At 53.3% G+C, this 9,707-nt stretch overlaps 1 protein-coding gene across 1 annotated transcript; it reads right to left on the reverse strand.

Moving 5' to 3' along the window:
- Positions 1 to 2,248: 2,248 nt before the first annotated feature.
- Positions 2,249 to 8,578, reverse strand: TENT5B (terminal nucleotidyltransferase 5B). Its single transcript, XM_007935792.1, has 2 exons — positions 8,315 to 8,578; positions 2,249 to 3,268 (listed from the first exon to the last, which is right to left on the reverse strand). Exons 1-2 carry the CDS (start codon positions 8,576 to 8,578, stop codon positions 2,249 to 2,251), a joined length of 1,284 nt encoding a protein of 427 aa, XP_007933983.1.
- Between the last annotated feature and the right edge of the window lie 1,129 nt (positions 8,579 to 9,707).

Raw genomic sequence — 9,707 nt, forward strand, 5'->3', positions numbered from 1 at the left:
AAAATACATACATTATATATAGATATAGATATATATAGATATATATAAAATACATACATTTTATATATATATAAAATCATTGGTAATTTTTAAGACCATGTAGTTTCCCTATCTTCTGTCTGCCCAAATGAGAATGTAATCTCTGTGATCTCCGTGAGGGTAGGGAATCTGGTCTATTTTGTTCACTGATGCATTCCCAACGCCTAGAAGGGTATCTGGCTCGTGTTGCACTGAATACAGTGTCTACACACGTCCACAAAGGTTTCTCATTTTCTCACCTTCTAAAACAAGCACAATCCAGGTGAACCCAACTTCCCACCCCAATAAATTACCCCCACTGTGTTTACACTCTGAGCAGCCCCTTATGCCATGGCCAGAATGGCCAAGCCAGGTGGAACAAACTTACATCCTCTCAGGGCCCTAGTTGGATAGGCTTAGCTGGGCATGGGAGGCTGTTTTGAGTCACCAAGCAAAGAGTCTTGCCACCCATCTTCCAGCAGTTTTGAGCCCAGTGGGAGGGGGTAGGGGTACTCACAGGGACCCATGGGGCAGATGAGGCAGCTGGCTCACCCTGGTAACCTGGGACCTCCTCTGTAGTCTTGTTTTTACCACCTTGCCTGGAACCATCAAAGTCATCACTTCAGAGGCCCCTGATGAAGCTGAATATGTTAAGGCCCTTGCAATCCCTGGATCAAAGAGGCTGAGTAAACAGTGGGCAGCGTCTAGGCTGGTGACTGGCTGATGACCTCAGGTAACAGCTCTCTGGGAGCTTGCAGCTGACACCAGCTCCAATAGCCTCAGTGTCCCCTCTGGGTTTGGGAAAGAGAGAGCTTGTCCTTCTAGGGGACCTGCTTAGAGAGTAAGAGCATGCCTTGGGAAAGCTGCAGTTCTCCCATCAGCACTTGGGGTGAGGGAGGGAGCCAGAGGGCTGAGGGAGTCCCTCCCAGGTAGGTCTGGGCTCCAGCTCTGGGAGACCCTGGAAGTCCCCCAGGCTCAACTTCCATCCCTGGAGGGACCTCCCGCCCAGATTCATACCGCTCATCCTCCAGCTGCTCCTGGACAGACCCGGAGTCAAGCAGCTTGCCCTGAAGTAAGGCCAGGCCCAGGGCCATTAGGACTCCAGGTAGACAACATAAGTATTTACCCTTTAACCGGAGAGTCCTGGACTTGCTGACGTAACAGGTAGGTGCAGGTCACACATGTAGACCCGAGCTCCCAGCACACAGTTGTCAGACTGGGGCCATGTTGAGGGAGAGAAGAAGAGGAGGGACAGTCCCCCAGGCACAGCCCAGGCCCAAAGCTATGGAAGGTCCTTCTCCAAGAGAAAGTGTGGCGCTACGCTTGGTGTAGATGAACTTTATTGGCAGGTGTTAAGAGTGCAAAATAGTAACAAATCCAGAGGGATGGAAAAGGAAGTGGGGCATGGCTCCCACTCACCAAGTGCAGACCATGTAACCATAACCAGGCCAGTGGGGAGGGAGCACTGAACTTGAGTGTAGGCACTCTGAGCCCAGCACTCTCCAAGGAACAAGCTCCCTGGCAGGAGGGCTCCTCACAACACGGAAAAGCGGCAGCACTCTGGAAGGGCCATGGGTAGGTATTGGCTCCTGTCCACTGCACACCTAGAGCCCTGAAGAGGAAGGTGTCACAGCTCAGGGTGGGGGTATTAGGGGACTGTGCTAAACCTACCCCTCCCCAAACCCAGCTATCTGTATCATGCCTATTTCCCTCCTCCCAGTGATTAGACAGTTTGGACCACCAACCCTGTTAGTGGCCCAACCTGACCCAAAGTGAGTAGTTCCCATAACATATTGTACTTTAGCTGTATGTGTGGGCTGCAGGCCCTTGGAGGAGGCTGCTGGGGTTATTGTGGGCTGGGTCTAGCCAAACAGGGACACTTTTGAGCTAAGGAAATCAACCCAAGATGCTGGGCATTATAGTTACCAGTTCAAACTTGCTTTGTTTCCTGAAGGTGACTGACCCCCAAGACAAATGACCCCAGCACCTATAATCATATGGTCCAAGAATGTGCAATAACGAAAGGACACTCCTGGCAGGGATTCCAGCTTGGCCAATAAGCTCACAGGGGCCTCCTTTGGGGAGGCTGGTCTATTCAATTGAAGCCCCTACCCTGCAGCAGTGCTAGGCCACCTGCCACAAGTTGCCTGTTTCCGGTCATGTCGTCCACACATTCCTGGAGACCCCACCCAATCCGGTGAGGCCCAGCCCCATCTGGCCAGTGTCTAAGTCAGTTACAAGGCAGCCAGGTCGGGTAGGAGTGGGCCCGGGCCAGCAGAGGCTGCACGGGGGTCACATAGTAATTGACAGTAGTAGGTACAACCCCGTCGGGGCCTGGAGGGTGCCAGGCTAGAGCAGCGGTGGCAGCTGGGCCATGCTTGGCCAGTGCCTGGAGCGCCAGTGTGGCGATGAGGTCTAGTGTCTGGCGGCGCTCATGGCTCATGAGGCACACGGTGCTTTCATTGACTACCCGGTGCAGCATTACCAGGCAGGCGTAGCGGCGGGCAGTGTCAGCCTCCCCAAAGTGGGCCTCCAGGTAGCGCTCCAGAGTGCGCTGCTGCTCCACCAGGTCTGGAAAGTCGATGAAGAAGCGAGAGCACATGTAGCGTTGCAGGGCGCGGACGTCAGTGCTGGGCTGCGGCCGGAAGCCCCGCACCAGGAGGTGGCAGTACTTGAGGAGGCCGCCCCCACGGATCTCCTCGGGGCTGCGTGTGGCGATGACACGGTGCCGCAGGTGCTCCAGGGCTTCAGCAAAGTCCCCGTACAGGCTCTCACCTATCACTGTCGGGTGGAAGGCCTCAGACATGGGTGCGGATGAGCACTGGCCAAAGAGCAGCAGGGAGTCCAGGATGATTTGGAAGGAATCCACACTGAACTCGAACTGGCGCCTCACTGAGTCCACAAACTTGAGTTCCACATTCTTGCCACTCTTGTTAGACAGTGAGATGAGGCTCCAGCTGTCTGTGTCCGTGCACACTTTCACCAGTTTCTGCACATAGGCCTCCTTGAGGGTCACTGGTGTGATCTTGGCCCGGCTCACGCCGGCCGGCAGGAAGTCCAGCAGGCAGGCCAGCACCACCTCCTTGGTCAGGTGGAAGGAAGCCTCACTGCGCAGGTCCACACGGAACACCAGGTCCAGGTCCTTGTAGCCTAGGCCACTCTCAGGGTGCAACACATGGCTAGCAGCCGAGCCGTGCAGCCGCACACTATGCACATGCAGTCCTTGTTCCTCTAGGCTGCTGCGGACGACCTGTGGTAGGGGGGCAGGAGGAAAAGGAGTCAGGAGCCTGGGACCTGGGGTCGGCCATGGACTTCCATGTAATACTCACAGTCAAGCCAGTCATTGTTTACCACCTATCAGTTGTTGGGCCACTGGAAAGTCATTTAACTCTCTCAGCCTCAATTTCCTAATCTGGAGAATAGTCAGGAGCTCTGGTGATGCTGTGGTTAAAGCACTGGGCTGCTAACTAAAAGGTCAGTGGTTCAAACCCGCCAGTGGCTCCATGGAAGAGATGAGGCAGTCTGCTTTTATAAAGATCTACAGCCTTGGAAGCCCTGTGGGGCAGTTCTGCTTTGTCCTATTGAGTCACTGTGAGTCAGAATCGACTTGATGGCAGTGGATTTGGTGTTTTTGGTTTGGAGAATTATCCATTTGGAGGAGTGACTCATAAAGAACAGCAATAATAATAGCAACTACCAACATAAAATTAACAAACACCAGGCACTGATCTAAGATACAAACTCACTTCATCCTCAGAACAACCCTAATAGTACCTTCCCACTTTACAGATGGGGAAATGGAAGCAAAAAGAGGCCTAGTAACTTGCCCAAAGTCACACAGCTGGTGAAAACAGAGCTGAAAACTAAACTCAGAGTCCATGCCTTAATCACTGTGCTAAAACCCATGGCTGTTGAGTCGATGCTGACTCAGTGACCCTGTAAAGCAGAGAAGAAATGCCCCACAGGGTTTCCAAGGCTGTAAATCTTTATGGAAGTAGACTGCTTCATCTTTCTCCCATGGAGTGGCTGGTGGGTTCAAACCTCCAACCTTCCAGTTGGCAGCTGAGCGCTTAACTACTGCACCACCAAGGTTCCTTTAATCACTCTGCTAGTCCACCCAAATGTGTTGGGAATATAGATATATTTATTACCACATTAACCTTACAATAATTCTGTGTTTGAGTAGTAATATTTCAATTTACAGATGGGGAGTCTGAGGCACAGAGAGGTTGAAAAATGTGTGCAAGGTCACAGAGTAGCCAGGCAGAGACTAGAACCCAGGTCAGCTGGATTCTAAAGTCCATGCCTGCTCTTTTGACTAAGACACACTCATTCTCACAAGGACCCAGTGTGATAAATTCTATTACACCCATTTTACAGATGAGCAAACTGAGGCTTATGGTAGTGAAGCACCCAAGGCTCAGAGTGGAAGCTACTCAGAAATGGCAGGGCTGGAAATTAAAGCCTTTATCATTTGAAACCTCTCTCTTAGGAGAGAAGATGGGCCCAGACCTCAGGAAGGTTCTAGAGCCAGGAGACTTGGTCTCTACCCTCAAGCAGTCCCCAGGCCTCCATAAAGTCATCTTGAACCTGTTCCTTTAGCCAGAGGCACCAGGTGGGGAGAAGAGTGAAGCTGGGGCTGCCGGACATTAGTTTTCTCAGCAAGCCAAAGTACCTTACACTACACTTTATTGCTGAAAGTGACCAGGCAGCATTCCTACCCGAGCAACAATGCAACCCCGCCTTGCTGCCAAGTCAGCGCCTGACCAGGCTGTCCTCGCCTCACAGGGAATTACTGCAAAGAATGCACTGAAGTGCTGAGAAGGCAAGCACAGTGGGGCAATCTGAGGCGGGCGGCACCCTCCAGGAAGGCTTCCGGGAAGGGGGAGGAGGACCCTGTCTAGGGGAAGGTATCAACATGGTTACAGGAGAACAGCTAACCATCAGGAAACCAGGGAGGGAGGCGGGGAGGCAGTGGGGGGTTAATGCTGGCTGGTACCTACTGAGTTACTGGCACTGGACCTTCTCACCAGAACTTGCAGGGTAGACTTTATGATCTTCAGTTTATAAATGGGGAAATTGAAGCTCACAAGAATGGAGTCATTTGTCCAAGATCAGGCACAGGTGCCTTCAAACCCAGATGTGGTCAACTCTTTGCACTGTTATAGTGCCAAGATTCAGATGTGGCAGGGACTAGAAACTAGGCTTCTGATCTTCCCTTCCTTTCAAAATTTCAAAGCGAAGGCAACCCTCAAATCAGTTGGGGAGTGGGAAGGTGGGAGTTGGGGGTGCCTTGGTCAGACAGACAGAGGAGGCCAGAGGTAAAGGGCCAATCGCTGTGGTCCAGTCTTCTAACCCATGCCAGCTGGCAACATGCCTATGTAGGCTAAGGAGAAAAGTGGGCCAAAGACCTTGGCCCAAGGACTCTGGTAGACCTGCAGAGCAGAGCAGCCCCCTCCTCAAGTCCCATTAGAACTGACTGAGTCATATTCAGTACCTGCTCCTACCCCCAGCTGATGCCCACCCCAGGGCATGGCATCTGGCCTGGTGAGTAGGTAGCAGTACCCTTGTTAAATCCCCTGTGTCAGGTCCATGGGACTGGCTGTGTCAGCCAGCCAGCAGCTGTTGTCTCTTTCCCAGGTGTGACTACAGCCAGCTTGGCAAGCAGTTGCCAGATACCACCACACCCAGGAACTGCGGGGCAGCTTGGAATCACCTGAATCAAACTTTCCAGCCATGCAGGGGGCAGTGCCTGTGCCCTCCCTTCTCCTGTGCCAAGGCCCTCCCCAGAGCCACTCTGCTCCCAGACCAACTGCTGAGACCTGCAGGGAGACTATAGGCGTTGCCAACAAGCAGGCTTGCAAAACTCACTTCTAGTGTTGCCTAACACAGGCCCTCTGGCTGCAACTGGAGAGGTCAAATCTCTAAGACTGTCTAATTCAATTATCTGAACCCAGAGAGGGCAAAGGACTTGTCCAAGGTCACACAGACAATCAGTGGCAGAACCTAATCAAACCAGGCCTCTAAGGCTACAGACAGGGTATGCCTACAGCAGGTGAACCCTTCAGTCCAGCTGCAAGTGAGAATAGCAGCTCCAGCTACTTGTGTTGCTCCTGCAGGAGAGAGAGAGCCTTGTGGGAGTGGAGAAGGAGGAAAGTTCTAATTCTTGAGCTGTGAGCCATAGCAGACTAGTGAGAAGCCCAAAGTCAACAACTAGCACGTCCTCATTGCTTTTGAAATTTCCAGCTGCTGATTCCAGCCAGAAATCAGACTTTTCCCTTGTGGAAGCAGCTATGCAGGCCGGGTAAAGGCACCTATTCCTTTTGGATTTTGGAACAGAAAGTGCATTGGAGCAGTCCAACCCATCTCCTCATTGAACAGAGGGGCACTAGGCCCAGCAAAAGGAATCGACAACAGTCCAGGTCCTGAAGCTCCCAGTCCTCCTCAGAATTCCCCCCACAGTGGACAGCTCCCTATTCTGTGGCATCTTTGACCCTTCTTAGAGGACATTGTACTACTATTTGACTTAAAATCAGCTCTTACCCACCTGCAGTCTCCCTCACCTGGCTGGTAGCGTCTGGAGGGCAGGGAAGCTGGGTCCTACTCACATCTGTGTCCCTAGTGCCTTGAACTAGGAGTCCTGGTGGTGCAGTGGTTAAGTACTTGACAGCTAACCTCCCAGTCATTGGTTTGAATCATGAGAGAAAGATGTGGCAGTTTGCTTCCATAAAAAATACAGCCTTGGAAACCCTATGGGGCAGTTCTGCAGTTCTATTCTGTCCTATAGGGTCTCTACGAGTCAGAATTGACTCAATGGCAATAGGTAAGTGCCTTGAACAAGACCTGGCAGAGAGCAAGCATCTGTAGTCAAAGCAGTTTGGGCCAAACTTCCAGGGACAGGAACTTCCCCTCCAGGGTGCCCCTTGTCCGGCAGAGGGGAGTGGCCACGCTAGGCTCCACCAACCCCTCCCCCATGCCTAGGTGCCACATTCCTGGGGCCTTGTGGTTGGCCTGACTGTCCTGGGGGAGAAAAGCCTGAATTGGTTTCCTAGCCACTCAGATGACATCAGACAGTCCAGGAATGCCTCCTGGAGCACCACTGGGGCTTCTGGTGAGTCAACCCTGGAGAATCTGCCTCACCCCCTCCAATTCCTTGGAAGGGAGGGCGAGGTAATCCCCCAGCAAGCACCCCGCCCCCTCTCCTAGAAGCTAAAGCAGCAGGAGGCAGGGCAGTGGCCTGCTTCACCTAGTGCTGTTGCTGCCTCCTAAAAAAGAAAGTCCATCTAGGGCAGGAACTGTGGTTGGATTTTCTTGTTTCTTCCATCAGGGACTCCCCTAAGACCTGGAAGTTGAATCTTGGGGGGATTCCTTGGGTTTGATTTTCACCTCATTAGGAAAGATTAGGTAGCTCATGTCCTTCTTAGGGCCTCAGCTTTTCCAGCTATGAAATGGGTACAGTAATTACCATACCCTAGTATTTTAGGACATGACAATGCCTAGGCTATAAAGATGAAAAAGCAGTTTTGGGGTTGTTGAGGGTCTGGTAAAAGGAAGAGTCAGAGTGTAAGGAAGGGGGGAGGGGATGCCAGAATTCTTTGCTGGCTTCGCAAAAGAAAGGTGGGGCTCCCGGCCTGAGTAGTGGGTGGGCCTTCATTTCCAATCTTGGGGAGAGTGGGAGGAGAATACAAAAACTGAACACCTGATGTTGCCCTGGGGGATGGGGATGTCAGGCCTGCCCTGGTGCTTAATTAATCCCCTCCTGACACAACCCCAGCTCAGAGGGCAACCCGCAACCCTGCCAAGATTTCTCAGACCACCTCACAGGGGGTTTTTGAACCAGGGCTGTGTGAACACAAGGCAAAGTCTGCCTCTAGGCTCTTGAGATCCCCAGGCAGGTTTGGGATGAAAAGAGCTATTTTGGTTCCAGGCATCTATACCTACCCATCTGGGGCACCTGGCATCGTTTGTCCTTGGGGGGAGGGGGAGGTGCTAACTGTTTTCTCTGCCTGGTCTCTCCATTCCACTCTCCTCTCCCAGCCAGATCTGGGTGAGTGGTGCGAGGAGAATAGGAGATTCTCCAAGGGGTAGGGGACCGGAACGCCAAGTGGGTTAGGATTCTGAGGTGCAGGAGAAAAGGGATTTGGTCTACAGTTAATGCACTATGCAATTTATTGCAAACCCTGCTTTTCTCTGGCCCTGTTTTCCTAGTTGTCCAGCGAATAGCAGACTTAAGGTGCCTTCCAGCCGTGAGAGCTTCACGATAGAGTCTCGTACCCGCCTCCCAGCGTTCTCTCACCTGCACGATCTGCCGGGGCTGCACGCTCAGCGTGGGGAAGTTGCCGCGCCCGTGAATGGGAATCGGCTCGCTCAGGAGCGCGTCCAGCCGTTTCACCTGCGGCCAGGTTAGCCCGCTAAGGTGCCGTCCAGGAGAGGCCGGTGAAGCCTCTGGGTCGGGGCCGCCACCTGCCGGGGCGGCGGTGGCCACTGCCGAGGCCGTAGCCGTCCCCACCTGCGCGGCCGCCCCGTCCGGGCACTCAGCTCCGCTCTCCGACGGCATCATCCGCCCAGCCCCAGATGGCAGAACCCCGGAGTGGTTTAGAGGCGTAGGGCAGGGAGAGCGGCTGGGCCGGGGCCAAGGCGGGGGGCGCGGATGCAGGAACGGGGCGGCAGTGACGGCGAGGCAATCACCAGGGGACACCTCCGACGGCGACGACCCACGGACCCTAAAGTCTGCGGCCGGCGGCTCAACCTACTCTTATAGACGGTGGGCCACGTGCCCATTGGTCTGGGCAGCAGGCACGGGAGCCGCCCAGTCTCTTGACGTCCCTGACATTGGTCAGCAGACTTTTGCGTGTGAGTCACTGGTCGCTGGGAAGGTTCGGATTGGCTGGAAGACACGCCCCTGCCCCGCCCCCCCTTCTCAGGGTGAATTCCCTCCTTTGGTCTTTAAAGAACTTCTGTCTACTGTGATTGGCCAGGGCGGAGGCAGGCCCTGGACTTAAAGGCACAGCGCCCTCCAGGGGCAGCCGGGAGGAAAGTGACCTGTGGAGTTCCTAGCGGAGTTGGGACACTGAGACATTCTAGAGTTATTTATGTATTTATTTTGGCACTAGAAGGACTCTATAAATCACTGGCCCATTCGCTATTTTCAGAAGCTCAGAGAGATTGTGCTACTTGCATAACTCCACAAAGAGCTCCTCCTACTCTCCAGTAATCTTCTGGAGGACAAGGTCGAGGAGAGGTAAGCTAGGTAGATGCTCTCTAAACTACAGCGTGGCAGGAGTTAAATGTTCTGGTTTAAGGAGAGGAAACCTGCTCAGAGAGGGGAAATGACTCCATGAAGCATACACATTGAGTAAGTCTGGGTCTGGTCCTGAGCCAGGCTATAGATGCTGTGGCGCACACTTTTCCACTGCACCTGTGCAGACCTGGGGCCTTTCCGAGGCTGCAGGAACGAGGGCAGCTTGGATTAGGGCTTAGTCTTCCCCACTCAGCTTCTTGGGACCCTACCCAGCCCCTTGCACATGGGGCTTTTTGGGTGGATTGTGGAAGCCTTTCCTGGACATTCTATTCATCAGACCCTACCTGAACTACCCTTCAGGGCACTTCTCAGCTTTCTCAGACCCTATGTGCCCTTAGGCAAGTCACTTAACCTCTCTGAGCCACCATTTCCTCTTCTGCCCAGTAAT

Source organism: Orycteropus afer, unplaced genomic scaffold, assembly GCF_000298275.1.
Source record: "Orycteropus afer afer isolate SDZICR_OR568_19922 unplaced genomic scaffold, OryAfe1.0 scaffold00031, whole genome shotgun sequence".
Taxonomy (NCBI): domain Eukaryota; kingdom Metazoa; phylum Chordata; class Mammalia; order Tubulidentata; family Orycteropodidae; genus Orycteropus; species Orycteropus afer.